This window comes from Tupaia chinensis, unplaced genomic scaffold (assembly GCF_000334495.1).
Source record: "Tupaia chinensis unplaced genomic scaffold, TupChi_1.0 Scaffold000121_1, whole genome shotgun sequence".
NCBI lineage: Eukaryota > Metazoa > Chordata > Mammalia > Scandentia > Tupaiidae > Tupaia > Tupaia belangeri.
The window spans coordinates 1,030,269-1,051,062 of record NW_006159588.1 but is presented as its reverse complement, the minus strand read 5'-3'; the positions used below and the strand labels follow the sequence as shown (position 1 = coordinate 1,051,062).

At 40.7% G+C, this 20,794-nt stretch overlaps 1 protein-coding gene across 3 annotated transcripts in view; it reads left to right on the top strand.

Annotated features, from left to right (window-relative positions):
* Positions 1-20,794, top strand: part of KDM4C (lysine demethylase 4C) — a 452,171-nt gene that overhangs the window by 84,994 nt on the left and 346,383 nt on the right. For all 3 annotated transcript variants that reach the window (XM_014586260.2, XM_027770291.1, XM_006144466.3), the window contains one exon: positions 6,429-6,622. In XM_014586260.2, coding sequence (XP_014441746.1) covers positions 6,429-6,622 — 194 coding nt within the window. The remainder of the gene's footprint in view (positions 1-6,428; positions 6,623-20,794) is intronic.

Genomic DNA, 20,794 nt, shown 5'->3' with positions numbered 1-20,794 from the left:
GCTGCAATCCCTTCTCCTCCATTCTCCTCTCGGGATCTTGGGCACGCATGTACATGCACCTGGCGTGAGTTTTAAGCCACTGGGTCCGGGACGCGAACTGCAGTCGACTACATGGGAGTCCAGTGACATAGCCATTATGCTAACTGCTGGTCCCATAACAAATTCACTCATTTTTTATTCTATATTTCTTTTTTTTTTTTTTTAATTGGAGGCTTTTTCCTTAGGGTGCTTGTGTTTGCCAGAGAGAGAGAGAGAGAGGTGGACAGTGGGAAATCACCACCTGAGAGGGATGGCCACGCCAGTTATTTCTCCTCCCTTCTCCTCCTAGGTACTTGGTCATGCTCACACAGGTACCTGGCATGAGTTTTAAGCCAGTGAGTTCAGGACTTGAACCTCGGTCAGCCATGTGGGAGTCTATAGACGTGACCACTCTGCCATCTGCTGGCCCCTTTATTGTATATGCCAGTATTTTTGTGAACCCATCACCAGCTCTGAGAGGTTGATCTACATACTCTTTGACACTTAATATTGTTTACTGTGTCTAGTGTGAATCAGCATTTCTCTGATTACAGATGACATAAAATGCCTTTTCATGTATTGATTGGCTATTTGTGTTCCCACCTTTGTGAAATATCCTCTGCTATTTTAAAAATTATATTATTTGAGTTCTTTTATTTTTATTTGGAATTCTTTTTTTCCTTTTGAAAAATATATTATTTAACTTTATTTATTTATTTAAATTTGACCTGAGAGGGACAGAGAGAGAATGTAAGAAAGCAAGCTGCCAGATCTGGGACTTTAACCATGGTTAACCATGTGTGAACCCAGCTCCCGTAACCACTGTGGCACCTACTGGCCCCTTATTTGCAATTCTTTATATATTCAAGATGCCAAGACAGTGCCAGTTGCATTCATTTAATTATTTGCTCTAGTGTGACTACCCTTTTTAATATTTTGTTTCTGATTTTCAAAATCTTTTAATTAACAGAGGTTTAATGTATATGATCTTGGGTCCAACAGATAGTAGCGATTACTTTGTCTGACTCTCATATGGCCTACTGTAGTCCCAGTCCTTGACCTGGTGGCTTGAAACTCATGCTGAACATGTGTGTGTGCATGCCCAAGATCCTGGGAGGAGAGTGAGAAAAGGGATTGCAGTGTAACCCTCATGGGGGGGCTACTTCTCACTTTCCCTCTCACTGTCTCTCTCTCTTTCTCTGGTGAACACATGCACCCTGAGGTAAAAATCTCTTCAAAAAAAGTATATGATTTTATTAACATTTTTATAAATTATTTTATTTAGTTTTTTATGTACTTTTTTTGGGAGTTTTTTGCTATAGGGCACATATGCTCACCAGAAAGAAAGACAGAAAGCTAGAAATCACCTCCCCAGGGGGGGATGGCCATGCCACAATCCCTTCTCCTCCATTCTCCTCTTGGATCTTGAGCATGCATGCATACGTGTCCAGCGTGAGTTTAAGACACTGGGTCTGGGACTTGAACCCCAGTCGATTACATGGGAGTACAGCGACATAGCCATTATGCCATCTGCTGGTCCCAGTTTTATGTATTTTTCATTTCTCCTGGGACAATGATTAGATTCTGTCTTAGGATTCTAGACATATTATATCTTCAGTATTGCTTAACTAAAATTTTTGGATTATACTGTGCTTTTTTTTTTTTTTTTTTTTTTTAAGAGATTTTCGCTATAGGGCACGTGCGCTCACCAGACAGACAGAGACATAGAGACAGAAAGCGAGAAATCACCCCCCAGGGGGGATGGTCATACCGCAATCCCTTCTCCATTCTCCTCTCGGGATCCTGGGCACGCACGCACACGCGCCTGGCGTGAGTTTTAAGCCACCGGATCCGGGATGCGAACCGTGGTCGACTATGTGGGAGTCCAGCGACATAGCCATTACGCTAACTGCTGGTTCCCCTATACTGTGTGTTAATGGTCTAAATTTTCATTGAGTTTTAGTTCAGTAGTGATACATCACTTTTCTAGAAATTTATTCTTTCTGCAAACCAGGCTGGTCATTCCAAATGGTATTTTTTATTTGTTTGTTTTTATGATTGAATTTTTAAATTCTTTAGACATTTCATATTCTTTGGTCTGGCTCTGGCTAGTTAACATGGACAGTCCCGTGGAGGCAGGTGTGGGTTTATTAGTTCTTCCTGTTAGCTTTTTCCAGGGTGTGCCTCAGATATGCTCAGTGATCGCTGGTTGTATGCTTGATAGTAATTTGTAAAAAATGTCCAGACCCAAATGGCTTTCCTCAGAGGACTGGGGTTACTTCTGCCTGCAGCCAGGTATTCCACCTCAAACGTCAGAGATCTAGTCCCAGTGCCAGGATTCTGAGCTTTCTGCAGTCTTTTATTTGATTGAATCTGGCATAGTTTAGGCATCTATATTATAAAGTGTGAACCAGAGCTTTTTTAGCGAATGAAAGGCAGAATTCTTATACTATGGGAAGAACATTACACATTATAGTATAAAATTGATGGAATTTTTATCTCTTTAAAAAACTAAATTTTATGTTTCTTTCTCCATTTATATTACCTTTGAAACTTCAATAGCTGTATGATTTTGTAATATCAATTTACATTATGCTAGCTTTACGTAATAAGTAAATTAGTAGAGGCTCATTGGATGGTCTTCTATCTGAAATCTTGTACTGTAGTGTAGATGTTGACTAGGCGGTGATAAGGGTCCCAGAATGGGATGTTAGTGAAATTATTAAATTTAAGTTAAACCAATCAAAAAGCTTATTTTTGTCCTTAAATAATATCTAAGATTTTTAAATTTTTAAAAATTTTTAAAAAATTTTTGCTTTAGGGCACTTGCCAGGGAGAGGCAGAGGGAAAGTAAGAAATCATCCCCCAGAGGGGATGACTATGGTGTAGTCCCTCGTTCCCCATTTTCCCCTTGGGATTTTAGGCACATATGTACATATGCCCAGCATGATTTTCAAGCCATTGTTTCTTGGACTTGAACTGCAGTTGGCTACCATGCCATCTGGTGGCCCCAAGAGTGAGTGTTTTAAATTTATTTAATTCTAGTAAAAAAAAAAAAAAAACCAAAAACTTAACAGATTACACAAGATTCATAATAATAAGGTAATGAGAAGCACCATGTCCAAATGAGCTATAAAACATGGAGCCAGTGGCTGTGTTGGTAAAGGGATTGGTTACAAAGAATTGTGATTAGCTGGATAGATAATAGTTTTGTAACTGAGGACATTGCCTTCTCTATTCTAATTTTCAAGGAAGGAGGTCTATATGTTACTGTATATTTACTCTTCAATTAAGAAATTCAAATTTCAGCATTATGATAAGATTAAAGAAACTGATTACAAAATGTTTGCCGATTAACGGGGAGAACTTTGGTAGTGAACCATAGCGCACATGTGCTTGCCAGAGACAGAGAGAGAGAGATAGCAAGAGAAAAAGAGAAATTACTCCCCAGGGGATGGCCACACCATAATCCCTTCTCCATTCTCCTCCCGTGCCTCTGGGCATGCAAGCATGCACATGTGCCCATCATGTTTTCCTTTTGTACAAAAGTTATTTTTAGATTTTTGCCATGGGGCATGTATACTTGCCTGAGAGAGACAGACATTGAGAGTGAAAGTGAGAAATCACCCCCCAGAGGAGATGGCCATGCCACAGTTCTTCTCTATTTTCATCCTGTGATTTTGGACATGCACACAAATGTGTCTGGTGTGATTTTCAAGCTGCTGAGTCTGAGACTTGAAACACAGTCAGCAACATAGAGTTCAGCTCCTCAACTATGTCCCCTTTGCCCCCCCACATGTTTTTCAAGCTATTGGGTCTAGGACTCAAACAGCACAGCCGGCCAAGTGGGATCCAGCTGCCTTAACCACCACACCACTGGCTGGTTCTCAACAGATTTTGTTATTGCTTTTCATGGTTGTTGTTTTGGGGAGACTTTCTACCAAGGCTTAGTAGAGAATGGGGGAGTAGTATATTACATCCTTTCTAAGAATTACTAAGTTTTATTTTCCCAAGATTTCATGTCCATCACCTTATTTAGTACACAAGCTACTCTGGGAGGGAGCTGGAACCCTCATGTTTCCATGAAGAAAGAATTGAAGCTCAGAAAACCATCCCACTTTCCCCTTGGAGAATGGCAGAGCTGGGGTTAGTCTGGGCCTTTTGCCGACACTCTTTGTTCCTTACTCGCTTCCACGTATGTCCACATGTCTAGGATGTCAAAGGATTCAGCCTCAGTTATTTTTGAAAGAAAGTGTCATCAGAAATAAAACTTAGATGTCTCCATATGTAGGAATTTCAGAGGGATATTTGTATCAAAATTTGCAAGCTCATTCAGTTTAAAAATGGTTCCTATAATATGGCGCTCATTTATTACTTCAGATCCATTGCTTCGGTAATGACTTTTAAATAGGACTCTATTATTAGAGTGATTGGACTGAAGTCTGATTGGACTAGAGTTAAGAGATTGCATCACTATAAATAGAGTGAGATAAAATATTTTACATAATTTCATTGAACTTTTATGAGGTTTCATAAGTTGGCATCTAGAATCTTCTTTAAAAGGATACTTTCTTTGACCACTTTGCAAACAGTGAACTTCTCATTTTGGGATTGAGTTGTAGATAAAGTGACTACTTAGGGGAATTTGGGAGTTAAATTATGTCCACTGGCATTTTCAATTATGTTACCTGAGGCAGAGCTTCATTAACTGCTCCATCAATAATTTTCCTAACCCAAAAGCTTGAATAAGTAAGATTAGCACAATGATAAGAGAATCATTTACAGCCCAAATGAATGCAGAGCAACTCTAAAAGCTTGTAGTATATGAAGGAAATGCTAGACTTTAGTGTATAAAGAGAATGTTAGGATAAGTTATATATTGAGGCCATTGGTGCAGTTACTGGAGAGCCCTAGTCGGTAGACTTGAATGAATCTAAAGCTCCTCTTTAGTGACTATGTAAGGAGGCTGAAAGGGCTTTGAAGGTTGCAATTGCCTTGTCATTACACAGAGATGTGTCCTGTCTCTGATATTTAGAAATTGATTATGAGAAACATACGTGGAAAAAAATACATGTTTTGTAAACATTTTGGGCCAGATTGTGGCACAGTGGTAATGCATTTGGATCCTGGGAAGATTCTTGGTTTGTATCCTGGGGTTTCTGTGTACACAGCAGGCATGTGTGCACGTGCCAGTGTTGGGGTGAGTGAAGTGAGGGTTCAGTTGCAGTGTGGTGATCCTGTTGGGGGTGCCTGTCCTCTCTCTCTCTCATGGAAGAAGGAAGTAAGTAAGTAAACAGATAAATAAATTTCTAGGTAGTTGTGTACTATAGTAAATAAATGGACTATAATGTGCTAAAAATCTCCCATCTTCACTGACCATTTTAGCTCTCAGAGCAGTGGCTCTAGCCTTTTCCCTTGCCCCCCCCCCCCCCCCCCACCCCCCATTCCCCTTCCCCCCCCCCCCCCGCCCCCTCTGTTTTTCTCTGCATTCCCATCATCAGCTCTGTAAGGGTACTGTTATAAAACTACATTATTCTAATTTTATTGATATTTGGATTATATCTTTAACAAGGCATTATGTGCTTAAGCTTTCTCATCAACACAAAGATTAATAGTTGAAGGACCAGTAGAAACACAGTGGTCTGTGGTTTAGAATAATGGTAACAGTTTTTTAATAACTAGTATTTTTTTGTTTTTTAATTTGTTAGAGGGTGTATGCTCTTACCAGAGAGAGACATGGAGACAGAAGGGGGGGCCAAGAGAGGGAGAGGGAGGGAGGGAGAGAGAGCGAGAGAGAGCCCGCACACCCCATGGGGAACATGGGATCTATATGGCATAACCACAATGCCACCGGCAGGCTCCAGTAATTAGAATGTTTGGAACTGTATTATTGTTATTTTTAAAGAAAATTTTATTTCATTTTTTACAATTTTTAATTTGACCGCAGAGAATCAGAGAGAGAGAAAGAGAATGTGAGAAAGCAAGCTGCCAGGTTTGGGACTTCAGCCATGTGAGAGCTCAGCACCTTAACCATCATGCCACCTGCTGGACTCAGGAAACTGTGTTATAATAAATTTAAACAGTTAGTATGAGGAGGCATGACAGAGATGTATTTAACAATTGTCTGACAGGAAGTGGTAAGTGGGCCTTAACTTTAATTTCTATTTGGAATCAGGAAGTTATCTGGTATGATTTTGTACAAGTAGTTACATAGAATCTCTTGCTGGTAGTAATCTTAGATTAATAATAATGGATTTTTGTGTGTGGCTCTTGGATAATGATTATGCTTTACATTTTATGGAATTAAAATGGTAAAGTGTAATGGTTTCAGCAGATAGTGGCTTGATTATTAAATATTATCTTTTTCAGTTTATTAACATTTGCTTTCTCTCTCTCATTCCTGGTTCCAGGGTGTGGATGAATGGAACATTGCTCGCCTAAATACCGTCTTGGATGTTGTTGAAGAAGAGTGCGGTATTTCTATTGAGGGTGTAAATACTCCTTATCTCTACTTTGGCATGTGGAAAACCACATTTGCATGGCACACCGAAGACATGGACCTCTACAGCATTAATTATCTCCACTTCGGCGAGCCCAAGTCTTGGCAAGTTACTCATTTAATATTTCTTGACTTTGTAGTTTTGAAATTTAGGCATTATACACATATTGAAGAGGACTCTGATTTGGTGGCTTCAGATTTATGTGAGGTATAAGGACATTTTTGATTGTCTTTCACCCTGCCCAGGGTTTTGTTCAGAAACCATGAGGCTGGTGACTTGTTTATACATGTTCCTTGCAGAACATTCGCTGGGCCATTGATTGCTAGATGTTTTAGTGCTGAAGAATTAAGCAGCTTGACTTCTTTGAGCATTAGTTGAAACACATCGGGGAGGCACAGAAGAAATGTTGATTTATTTGAAAATAATTATTTTTCTAATTTTATTTATTATTTTTTCTTAATTTGACCAGAGAGAGAAAGAAAGGGAAAGTAAAAAAGCAAGATGCCTGGTCGCAAGGAAGAAAGCAAGTTGCCCGGTCCCAGACTCAAACCATAGAAGACTATGTTGGAGTCTAGCTCCTTAACCACCATGCCACCTGCCAGCCCTAAAAAGTTGATTTCTAGATTAGTCTCCTTTAAATATAGTTCCATTCAGTATATGGGAACAGGAGGGACAGGAGTGAAAAATCAGGCCTGGTTACACCCCCTGATTGGTGTGAAGAAAACAATTAGACTGTTCACTTATTAACGTTAATATGTATTTTCAAAAGAAATTTACTAGAGGGCATGTGTGCCCATTAGAGGCATGCACGTGTGCACGTCCGCACGCACGTCCGCACACACATACACAGAGAAAAGAGAAAGAGAAAAGTGAGAAATTATCCTCCATAGGGGATGGTCATGGCCATAATCCTGTCTACTTCATTTCTCCCTCTTTTGGGGATACTGGGAATGCACGGTCATGTACCTGGTGTTCTTCCAGCTGCTGGGACCGCACCCTCCCAGTCGGCCATGACTTAACCATCACACCACCATATGACCCATATATGTCATTTTAGCTAGTTGTTTCCTGAGTTTTTGAGATTCTTCATCTTTGTGAGCAATGATTTTTTTTTTTTTAATCTTTTTTTTTTTTTTGGAGAGATTTTCACTGTAGGGCGCATGCGCTCGCCAGACAGACAGAGACATAGAGACAGAAAGCGAGAAATCACCCCCCAGGGGGGATGGTCATGCCGCAATCCCTTCTCCTCCATTCTCCTCCCGGGATCTTGGGCATGCACGCACATGCGCCCGGCGTGAGTTTTAAGCCACCGGGTCCGGGACACGAACCGCGGTCGACTATGTGGGAGTCCAGCGACATAGCCATTACGCTAACTGCTGGTTCCCGTGAGCAATGATTTTTAAGATGTGCTGTTTGTGAAATGCATTATATGGTACATTCACTACTTATTTGTAATTATTAGCTTATCAGTCAACCTGATGTATTTTATAGTTAGCCAATTCCTTCAACTCATTTTCCTTGTTTTTAGTCATAGAAGAATTTACATGTCAGATCCATTTTCCTTACCATAGGAGCATGCAGACTTACCATGCAGTTAAAAGCATACCAGTGATCTGCTGGGCAACCCAGGAAATGTGTTTCTGAGGCTTCTCAGCAGCATTGGTACTCTTCGGGAGTTTGTATCAGTCTACCTCTCTTGCCTCTAATTTGAAGATAATGACTTCAAGTCCAGTTCTCCTGTTGACTGAGATGTGAAATACAATGCACAGTATCAAGCTTCATCTTACCATTACTTCCCTTTGAGGTTTTATCATTTGGTGAAGTGTGAAGTTCCAAACCTTATCCAAAAAGTTTACATGTACTGAGTAATAAAAAATGACGTTTAATTGGGAGTAAGGTATTCTTTATTTAAATTGCCAAAGGATGTGTGTGCTCACCAAAGAGGAGGAGCAGAGAGAGAGAGACTGAGTTAGAGGGGAAGAAAGCACCTCCCCCCCCTCCCCAGGGGGGCATGGTCATGCTGCAATCCCTTCTCCTTCATTTTCTCCTACTGGGACTTCGGACATACACAAACTAGGTGGGTCATGTGGGATCTGGCTCTCTTGACTACTAGGCTATGGGACTGGCTTGGATGTAAGATTTTAGCTGGATGAGCAATGAATCTAGGACATATAAGAGAAATCCAGGCAGTTCCTAATTTGCTGTGGAGTTTTATGATCTAAAACAAAGTAAGGGAAGCTGTCATTTTAAGATGCATTGCTGCATGTTTCATTAGGTAAATTCTTAGCATTTTGCTATTGCAATGTCACAATCAAGCTGAACTATGCTAGGATTCAGAGGGCTTTGGGACAGAAGGGATTAGGCCATACTCAGGTGTTTGTGGAGACCTCACTATGAGTACATGCTTAAGGACCTGTGTGAGTCTGTCTGTCATATTTCTTTAACTCTACTGAGAATCTGTTGAATGCCATCCTTTAGTACTTCTGGGACTTAGCTTTGACAGACCGTGTGAAATATTTACTTTACTAATTTGTTAATTTTTATGAGAGAGAGAGGCATTTTGACAATGTTATGGTCCCCCTGCCCCATCCTCCCGGTTAGCTAGGACCACAGGTGCCTACCCTAACAGGTTGGGCCAGGAACCAAACCTGGTTCTCCCAGGTGGGCCCGGCTACCATACTGTGGTGCTCTGCTGCTTGCAGCACCTGGGGGTGCCTAGGAGACATATTTTAAACTGTGCATAGTCTCCTGGCCCGTTTCTCAGTGACATTGTTATCTTGATGATGTTTCTGACAATTTTTTCAGTGTGGATAAAATGAAGTGAAACAGATAAAATTCAACATGTAGCATGTGCCATCAGCTTTCTTTTAAGGAAGATGATTGTCTTAACTTCTCTTGGGAACAGGTTGATGTTGTTGCCTCAAGATCACTTAGAGAAGAATATTTCTTCAATGCAGGGATAAGACAGATTCTAGAGTCTTGTGTTCTTAAGATTTTAGTCTTGTGTCCTCACTGCTATTATGAATGAGAATAATTATGTCCTTGTTCAAAATATTTCTTTCTCCCAGCATGTATATTTTTAGCAGTTAATTACTTTATTAGTTATTAAGCATATAGACTCCATTATATGCATTAAGGCTAGATTTATATGATCACTATTATCTTTAACCTTGACTATTATTTATAATGATAAAATAATAAAACACAGCAGTGAGTTATGACAGCTAATCTACATTCCATTTTCTAAGATAACTGCTGTAGGAAAAGTGATATAAATGACTATAAGAATATTTCCCGGTAGATTTATGAAAGCTCATACTACCCTGCATACATAATTTTGAGGTAAACTTTATTATCACTAAAATTCATTTTAGTAATCATCATAACATAATAGAAGTGAACTTTGAAAGGTGGTAGAAGCAGTACATATTAGTGTAAATACTGGGAGGTAGGCAGTGTGCTCCGTACAGCTTTGACTGGATAGACCAACCATCAGAATCCTGTCATGCTTCTGATGTGTGGGGCATTTGATAAATAACAGTACTTCTGTGGACCCAGTTTTCCTACCCACAATATCACAAAGTCAGCCAGAATGATCTTCAGTGCTGATCTTCAGATCTTCAACTAATTTTGTAATTGGCGATCAGAGTCACAGGAATGATTTTAGCTACTTAGAATGAGCAGTTGCTGTAGCGAGGGAGGTTCTGTAGTCCAGTGTGAATGTGCACGTTTCTTGTCTGGTTGTCCTCCCCATGTTGCATCTACTCTTCACTCAGGGACATTTGCCTTTACATTTCTCTAGGAAGTGGCCTCCTGTGCAAGGCAAGTCTGTCCTTGTAGTGGGTTCTCTTCCTTCTCTCTGACCTCATTTTCATCTACTCCCTCCTCTTGGTACCCCGAAGTAGCAAGTTCTGGGTGTGATTGTTGCAAAGGTTCCCTCCTTACTTCTGGGTCCATGCTGCCCTCATCTGCCCTAGTCCAGTAGGGTTTGCCTGAAGACCCTTGCCCGCATGCTACTCCTACCTCAGGCATCTGTTTTTGTGTCTTACAGTGGTTATGGTCACCCCCTACCTCCACTCACAACCTCCCACCCCCAATTGCCTGAGCATGCCTTGAAGTTGGGGTCCTACTTTTTGCCTTAGGCCACCACGCTTAATAACTTGTGGGGACTGGGTAAAGGGTTGATGCCCTGTAAATCTCGTCTTGAATCAGAATAGTGCTAATCTATTTTGGCTAATCTATTCTCGGTAGGCAAGGAAACAGAATGTTTTATAAAGATTGTTGTCTAGAGAGTAACTATTAAGAACACCAAATTTCCTGAGATTCCTGGGTAACTGCAGATACATACAGCTCCAGGCAAAAGCCCTGAGACATACATTTCTAGCCACTATGTGTGGCAGATTTGCCAAGCAAGTATTTATCAATACAGGTTTGTGTTGATGAGACCATAGAGGACTTGAATTATTTACACATTTTTGACATGAAGGTTTAAGGAAAATAGAATCCTTGGAGTAAGCAGATAGAAAACTGGTTTGGCATTCAGTGGTTAAGTATTTATTTTCTTGGAATGAATATTGACTTGATAGCCTACGGACTTGTTTTAAAATCCCAATGTATCACTTACCAACTGAGTGACTAGGGCGAATCACTATACTCCTTCTTTCATTGTGAGTTTCTTTTTTTTTAGAGAGGTTTTCGCTATAGGGCGCGTGCGCTCGCCAGAAAGACGGAGACAGAGAGACAGAAAGCGATAAATCACCCCCCAGGGGGGATGGCACACCGCAGTCCCTTCTCCTCCATTCTCCTCTTGGGATCCTGGGCACACACGCACACGTGCCTGGCATGAGTTCTAAGCCACCGGGTCCGGGACGCGAACCATGGTCGACTACGTGGGAGTCCAGCGACATAGCCATTACGCTAACTGCTGGTTCCCCATTATGAGTTTCTTTAACTGCCAAATGGAGGAATGATTTATTCTCTTTCAACTTATAGTACATCCTGGAGAGTCCAGGGCTCTACTATGTATGAAAGTGTTTTATAAACTATACAAATATTCTTAACTAATATTATTTTCATAACTTTATGAAAATAAATCATTCTTCAGTCAATAGTTTCTTCAAGTTTGACTTGTCATGTGTCTCTGTGCTATTACAGAATTTTTGTTCTTATCATTTTCTAAACAATATAGAGCAGCAGCAACTTACATGGCATTTATATTTTATTAGGCATTATAGGTAATCTGGAGATGAATGAAAGTACATGGAAGAAATGCATAGGTTTTATGCAGATGCTGTACCATTCTAGTGGGTCATTGGAAAAGATGCATTTTTGCATTAGCACTGTTAGCCTTGCCAATTATTGTAGAACATGTAGTAGTTCACAAAGTATTTTGCCTAATTTACTATTTTTTCCCATATTTATCTCCCTTATTTTCATACTACTTAAGTTGTCCATCAGATATTAGTTTTAAAAAAACACTTTTTAATGTTTGTTTTCTTAACCTTTTTTTTTTCCAATTTATCTATTTGCATTCATTCACTGTACATCATTACAGCATACAAAATGAGATTTTCCACCCAGAGTATACTGTTGTTTTCTAAAACTTGTTCTATGATTTGAGTGTGCAGAAAAGTGACTTTGTGATTGCACTTCAGTAGCTAAGTTTGTAAATAGATTTATAGTTACCTTTCTGACCCCAAAAGGTAAGTTTTTATAAACTTACTTTTCCATGAGGGCTTGAGAAGGGTTGTTAAGTGTGTTGATTGTCTTTGGTGACTCCATTTGACTCCATTTTGTTTAGTGAAGTCTTTTTGTGTGTGCCAGAAACTACTAATCATTTTAAGAAGCCATTTCCAGCAACCTCGACCACAGATGTGTCAGGTTGGTGGGTCACTGTTGTTATTTTTAATTTTGTCCCATTTTTAAATTAGGTCCCTGAGACTTACTTAGAGCCCTAAGTGTCTCACTGCTGGGATTGGAACTTCTTTCTGTTTGACTTTATATAGATTTCAAGAGAGGAAGAGTAAAGATGAAGGGACAGGAAAGAGGAAAGCCTGCTTGTCCAGTTTTTACTCCAGCTGTCTATTAATGAGAACTAAAAAGGGACACATGCCTCTCATGCATAGGAGAGAAGATTTTCAAAAGGGCAAGATGTAGCTAGATTGTAGCCTTACAATTGTTGATAATATAACACACACACACACACATTCACACACACACAAATAGATATCTCATATGTGTATGTATGCATGTATTTGTATTCCTTTGGAGGTGCAGCTGAGAGAAACCCTTGGATCGACTTCATTTCTTTCGCAGTTTAGATTTATTTTTTAGATAGTCTACTTGGAAACTGCTCTTGAAGTCAGAGTTAAAAACCTCACATTTTATAAAGAATGCATTGTACTCAACAGAGGGTTTCGTCTCCCTCTAGGGAATAGGTGATGAGTCTTCCATTAGACATTTGTTTAAATTCTGTCCCCCTCAGTGAAGAATATTGCAAGCAGCTAGTCAGTTCTTGTCAGGAGTTAAGGATAGTTTGTCTGTCAAAACTATCAGAGAAGAATCTGCTAGGATTGAGAAAAGAGAGGCAGAGTGTGAACCTAGCTTTCAAATTAGCACAGTTCTCCTTAGTCTTCCTCCTTAGCTCAGGGTAACCCATTTTTACTTTAAAAAATAATTTCCATTGGGAACCAGCAGTTAGCGTAATGGCTATGTCGCTGAACTCCCACGTAGTCGACCGTGGTTCGCGTCTCGGACCCGGTGGCTTAAATCTCACGCCGGGCGCGTGTGCGTGCATGCCCAAGATCCCGAGAGGAGAATGGAGGAGAAGGGATTGCGGCGTGACCATCCCCCCTGGGGGGTGATTTCTCGCTTTCTGTCTCTATGTCTCTCTCTGTTTGTCTGGCGAGCGCACGCGCCCTATAGCAAAAACCTCTCCAAAAAAAAAAAAAAAAATTCCATGTATTAATTTGAATTTATATTTATTTAAGAAATTATGTTTGTATTGTATTTCCCTAGATTGAGATTTTTTAGAATTATTTTATTTTGCTTTATTTATTTATTTAAATTTTACTGGGGGTGGGGAGAGTAAGCGAGCGAGAGAAAGAAGCAAGTCGCCAGGTCTGGGACTTGAACTCTGGTTGGCCATGTGGGAGTCCAGTGCCCTTAACCACCATACCACCTGCCAGACCCCTAGATTAGATTTTAAAAAAATTTTGCCAGATGATGTGTACACTGACCAGAGGTGGAGGTGGGGGTGAGCTGGGGTGGGGATGAGAAGCACCTCCCATGGGGTATGGTAACATCCTAAGCTCTTGTCCTCCATCTCTCTCTTCTTTTGGGATTTTGGGCACACATACACATGCACCCAGTGTGTCTTTTCATGCTGGGACTTGAATTGTGCAATTAACTACCATGCCACCAACTGGCATTATTGAGAATATTTTGTAGAGATTGTCTTGGTCTTAGAGATAGAAACTCAGTATGATCTAGCTTAGCTAAAAAGAATAATTTATTGACTTATGTAGCTATGGAAGGCCAGAATATCTGGAACCATTTGAAGTTTCCAGGGTATGCGGGGTTCCAGGTTTCACTTCTCTCAGTGTATTGCCTTCATTGTTTTCCCTGGTCCTTACCTGCCTAGCTGAGAGGATGGCTGTTCCCTCAGAGGTTTTCATTATTGTTTCGTGTATTTTGCTCTTCTCCCCTATCAGATTTTTCAGCTTTTTGAGGGCAATGCCATAGATTTCCAGTCACCACATCTTGCATATCATACTATGTCAAGCTTCAAATTTCTTTCAGCCTTTCTTGACTTTCAAATAATATTATTCTTTTTTAGTTTCTTACTGATAAATACTATAAAATTAGAGTAACACCTTGATTGGACTGGTCTGCTATATAGGAAATCTTAGAATTTATAGAAAACTTTGTTAGGAATTTTTATATAGTTTACTGTTTTTGTTTGTTTGTTTGTTTGTTTTTGCTATAGGGTGCGTGCACTCGCCAGAAAGACAGAGACAGAGAGACAGAAAGCAAGAAATCACCCCCTGGGGGGATGGCTGCGCTGCAATCCCTTCTCCTCCTTTCTCCTTTTGGGATCTTGGGCATGTACGCACATGCGCCCGGCTTGAGTTTAAGCCACTAGGTCCAGGACTCGAACCGCGGTCGACTACATGGGAGTCGAGTGACAGCCATTATGCTAACTGCTGGTCCCACTTTACTGTATTTTTTTCAGTGACAATAACATATTTGTAACGATTATATAGTAGAAATTTACAGATAACACACCTCAAATTTAAAACAGACAATTGTGAGTCTGTCCATTCCTCCTTCACAGTGACTTATTTGTGTGAACTCCTTAAGTGGTTTCCTCATTTGAGAACTCATGCATAGTTTATGGAACATAACTTTAGAACGTTCCTCAGTTGTGAAATCTCTGATATAATTTTTTTTAGAGATACCCTCCAAAAAATTAAAAAAAAAACTCCATTTAACAATTTTCCTTAAAATATGTTTACAAAGTACATCTTGGGGGAAAATGGAATGCTTCAAAAAGGAATTAGATGAGTTGACTTCATCATCTTCAACCACTGTAATGTTTTTCTCTCTTCCTACCCGATGATGACAGTTGACATTATTCAGGAAATGTCAAGTTTTTCCAGAAATATTTGACCATTTACTGTTTTAATTTTAGTACTTAAGGCTGTGTATCTTATTTTATTTTGTATATTGCTTGTGTTACCTTTGGGTAGCATGGTTTCTTTGAAAATGCACTTTTGGAATCCTCTCAGTTCTTACAAAGGTTTCCAACTATAAAGTTTCCAATTGTAATGAAGATGAATATTGAACGTCAATCACAGGAAATCTTGAACATGCTTCCGTATCCTACCGTAGTCAATTGTGGTTAAAACATACAAGCCAATTATAGTAGAGCCTGTAAGCCACTTTATCTTACTCATGGATGGTTTAATTATTATTTGAGTAATTAGCCACTTGGAGAGGATACTGTCCACAGAAGATTTTATTACAATTTAAGATTGTTTTTGGTTGGGAAAAGTTGGCTTTGGAAAATTTTTGATACAGGTAGACAGTTTTATGGGCATGGCTTTCATTACTAATTTTTAAAGTTACTGTACTTTAAATCTAGAAATGCTTTTGATTTTCTCTTTTATTAGTGCTTGATCCTTTATAAAATATTGTGTCTGTGTTTAGTGACTTGTGGTTTTATTTAAAAAAATTTTTTTTTTTTTGTCTTTTTGTTAATGTATCAGGTAATGGGTCAGGTGTTTTTTTTTTTTTTTTTTTTAAAGAGAGATTCTTGCTATAGGGTCTATGTGCTCACCAGAGAAACAGACAGACAGAGAGAGGGAGAGGGAGAGGGACACAGACAGACAGAAAATGAGAAATCACACCACAGGAGGGATGGCCACACTGCAGAGAGATAGAGAGACAGAGACAGAAAGCGAGAAATCACCCCCCAGGGGGGATGGTCACGCCGCAATCCCTTCTCCTCCATTCTCCTCTCGGGATCTTGGGCACGCACGCACACATGCCCAGCGTGAGTTTTAAGCCACCAGGTCCAGGACTTGAACCATACTCCTCATGGGTCTAGCAACATAACCATTACACCATCTGCTGGTCCCTTGGGCTAGGTATTAATAATGCCATGGTTAACAAGACAGAAAGCTCTTTATGAAATTCGCCCTCTGTCTTCTTCCCTTTACTTTATAGCAGTAGCAGAGCCCTCGTTTTTATTATTATTATTATTATTTTTCGGAGAGGTTTTTGCTATAGGGTGCATATGCCTGCCAGAAAGACAGAGAGAGACAGAGAGACGGAAAGCAAGAAATTACCCCCTGGGGGGATGGCCAAGCCATAATCCCTTCCTTCTCCTCCATTCTTCTTTCAGGATCTTGGGCACGTATGCACTCGTGCCTGGCATGAATTTAAGTCACCGGTTCCTGGACTCGAACTGCAGTTGACTACATGGGAGTCCAGTGACATAGCCATTACGCCAACTGCTGGTCCCAAAAGAACCCTTGTTCTTAGCAAATTCTTAAGTGGAATCTAAATCTTGGGAACCAGCAGTTAGTGTAATGGCTATGTCGCTGAACTCCCACGTAGTCGACTGCGGTTCACGTCCCGGACCTGGTGGCTTAAAACTCACACCGGGCGCGTGTGTGTGCATGCCCAAGATCCCGAGAGGAGAATGGAGGAGAAGGGATTGTGGCGTGACCATCCCCCCTGGGGGGTGATTTCTCGCTTTCTGTCTCTATGTCTCTCTCTGTCTGGCGAGCACATATGCCCTATAGCAAAAATCCCCACCTCCCCCCCAAAAAAGTGGAATCTAAATGTTACACAGAATATTAACGTATATACCAGGAAAAATTGTTTCTGTAATAAATCTCTACTTGGAAAACACTTGCTTAGGACAGTTTTCAAACTTTTCATGAGTTAAAAATTGCCTCAGAAGTTCAGCATGTAAAACAGAAAAAAGGTAGAGCTGACCTGGATGAAATGTATGTGTGGCCGGAAGCTTTCCCTCATCAGCTCCTTCCTGTGTGCACCTTGTAGACCTGAGTCTCACAAGAGCACCAGATAAAACATTCTGCAAAGAACTCAGCCACAGCTTAGTTTCACCCTTATGCTATCAGTGGCCCATTTCCTGGTAGAATATTTAGATGAAAAGAGAAGTTTTCCCAGCCATATGTGCAGGCTTTCGTAAGTGAGGAGACTGCGGTGAGAAATAGTCTTTACACAAAGGGGTTTTTAGTGAAAAATGGGGCATTAGTCTCAGGAAACTCTGGATGACCGAGGGGTGTCATGGAAAGCAGTTTGAAAACCATAGTCTACTGTGTCCCAGACCCGGTGGCTTAAAACTCATGCCGGGCGCGTGTGCGTGCATGCCTATGATCCCGAGACGAGAATGGAGGAGAAGGGATTGCGGTATGGCCATCCCCCCGGGGGAGGGGGGTTGATTTCTGTCTCTCTGTCTCTCTCTGTCTGGCGAGCACAAGCGCCCTATAGCAAAAACCTCTCAAAAAAAAAAAAAAGTATGTCTTGGGCTAGGAGATAGCGTAATGGTTACATCACTGGACTCCCACATAGTTGACCGTGGTTCGAGTCCTGACCTGGCAACTTAAAACTCAGGGTGTGTATGCATGCTTGCCCAAAATCCTGAGGGGAGAATGAAGGAGAATTGATTGCGATGTGGCCATTTCTCCTGGGGGTTGATTCTTGCTTTCCGTCTCTTTCTGTCTCCCGGTGAGTGCAAGTTCCCTATAGCAAAACTCTCTTTCTCCAAACAAACAAACAAAAATACAAAAATACCCCCAAAAAACAAAAAAACCTGTGTCTTAATTTAATGCTTTCAGATATTTGTAGTTTTATAAAAATAAGCACAGATACTTTAATTTTTGATTTATTAAATGTTTTTGTAATAAAAACAGAAAAACTACTACAAGCTCTGGTTTGATTGTTTTGTTTCCTGTACATGGAATTCTTTAAGATGCAATTGTCTTTTGGTTGATCATCATAAAGGGTGTGTGTGTCCTTGAGAGTAGAGATTTGCTTTTTAGAATCTGACACTTCCTTCCTGTTGGCTGTGTTCATGGTGTTGGGGAATTAGCCACAGAATCTTGGACTTTGGCTCAGACAGGTCTGGGTTTGGGTGCCAGTTGTGTCCTCCACCTTGCTCCAGAGAAGTGATGCCCAGGAGACTTAGATTCATCCTAGTAATGTGGTGGTGGTGGAGGAACTTGTACTACAGGTGTTCTTTGTTTTGTTTTAAATAAGTGGCTTAAAACTCATGCCGGGCTGTAGGGCACATGTATGTGCTCACCAGAGAGAGAGAGAGAGAAAGAGAGAGAGAGAGAGAAAGAGAAAGAGAGAGAAAGAGAGAAAGAGAGAAAGAGAAAGAAAAAGAAAGGGAGAAAGAAAGAGAGCGAGAAAGCAAGTTGCCAGGTCTAGAACTTGAACTGTGGTCGGCTCTCCAGTGCTTCAACCATCATGCCATTGGCTGACCTCCCCTGGCCCTTTATAAAAAAAATAATTTTATAATCCTGTCTTGCCAAAGGGCATTTTTGTATGCTCACATATCCATTTGCACATGAGGAAGAAAGAAAGAACTCCTTAATGCCCAGTGGGGCATGATCATAGCTCCATCTTCTTTTCTCCATTTGTCCATCCTAGGAAGATTTCATACATGTTTTTCAGCCTCTAGGGCTGGGATTGGGATTTGGATCCTATGTACACAGTTTAACCACTGTGCTCTGGGGCCTGCCTGTACTACAGGCTCTTAGCACATGTTTTGATGTGTTACAGTGTTCAATAAATGGAAGCTATAATGTGCTCTAATCATATTTATTGGTTAGATTTTTTTCCGCTCAGCTTTATGACCCTTCAGTAACTGCTGAGGGGACATCATGCATACAAGCTTATTTCAGTAAAAAACGGGAGAGTCAATTAAGTGTTGTTATCTATTAAAAACTGTTCTTGGGGACTTGGGCTTTTTCTTTCCAGGGGATGATTATGAGCAAAAGCGCAACAACAAGTGAATATAAGTAAAGGAGCTGGAGCCAAAATGATTTACCCCAGCCTCACTTGGGGCAAGGTGCAGAGGGCAGCCCTAATTTAGGACTCATCTGCCTGAGATTGATGTGGCCATAGATGTCTCAGGGAGGGAGAAAGGCGAGTCCACAGGAGGTACGACAGCACCAGTATTGAGAGCAGCAGAGGGACTCCTGGTATGCCTGAGACAGCTTGGTGACAGGTCTGGGCTTGTGACACGAGGACAAGAAAGTTCCTGAGCACATTACTGATGGCCCCAGGGCTGCCTAAAGGAAATGGGGGAGATTTTGGGAGGGTAATCCGAGGGGTTACTTTCTGAGAAGCGCTGGTAGACAAGTAAATGGACTGAGCATATCTTGAAATAAGAAATATGAAGAGGATAATTTATAGAGAAAACCTGAATCAGACAAATGGATCTAGTACATTTTAAAATATATAGCTATAAAGATTGACAGCTTAAAAATGTCAAGATAATATTTAATTCAAGATAGTGTTTATATCACAAATAATAGGCTAACTAGGCTAACACCATAAGTCTTTTTTTTTTTTTTTTAAGGAAAATTACCCTTTTTTTTTGTTGAGAGATTTTTTGCTATACAGCGCGTGCGCTCGCCAGACAGACAGAGAGAGACATAGAGATAGAAAGCGAGAAATCACCCCCCAGGGGGGATGATCATGCCGCAATCCCTTCTCCTCCATTCTCCTCTCGGGATCTTGGGCACACACGCACACGCGCCCAGCGTGAGTTTTAAGCCACCAGGTCCGGAATGCGAACCGTGGTCGACTACGTGGGAGTCCAGCGACATAGCCATTACGCTAACTGCTGGTTCCCAGAAAATTATCCTTCTTAAAAAGTACTTTGAAGGGCTCAGTTTTCTTTACCCTTCAAAATAGATCTTAAAGAAAAAAAAAACATAAGGCTGGCCCTGTGTCCTGGTAGTTAGGAGAGCTGGATCACCCATGCAGTTCAAATTTGGCCCTACTGGCTTAAAAAGCATGTATGTGCACTGGGTATGTGCACACTGGTTGTGTGTGAATACGTGCTCAAAATGTTGAGAGGAGACTTTAGGACAAAGGATTATGGGATGGTCATCCCCTTTGTAGGGCGACTGATCATTTTATCTCTCTTTCTGTCTCTGATGAACTCATGCACCCTGTAGCAAAAAACAAACAACAAACACGTGTATTTGTGCCTCCAATCCTGACAGGATGGAGAAGGGATTGTGGAGTGACCACACTGCTCTGGAGTGTGCTTGTTCCTTCCTGGTGCTCTGTCTGTCTCTGGCAGTCAGAATTAGAGTCATCTTGCCTTTTCCCTCCTTCCTTCTACGGATAAGCATAGTTACCTTTTCTCTGTACAGATTGTCTGACTTCAGTTTGAAGAGTTTAAACTTTGCCAGTATTTCAAAAACTGAATCTGGGTATATAAATTGTCATGTATAGCTTAATGGTGTATTCGTTCTGACACACACACCATTATGTAATTTAGTTGTTGTGCAATTATAGAGTGTACTTACACAATCTTATATGGTATAGACTACTACCACCTAGGTGCTGTGGTGTAGACTTATAATCTTACAGGGTTATTATTTGACATGTGGTCTATTGTTGATTGAAACATGTTCATGTGGCACTTTTGACTATTTTCATTTATACCCATCTCTTCATGGGAAGGTGTATATACACAATGTGTGTGTGTGTGTGTGTGT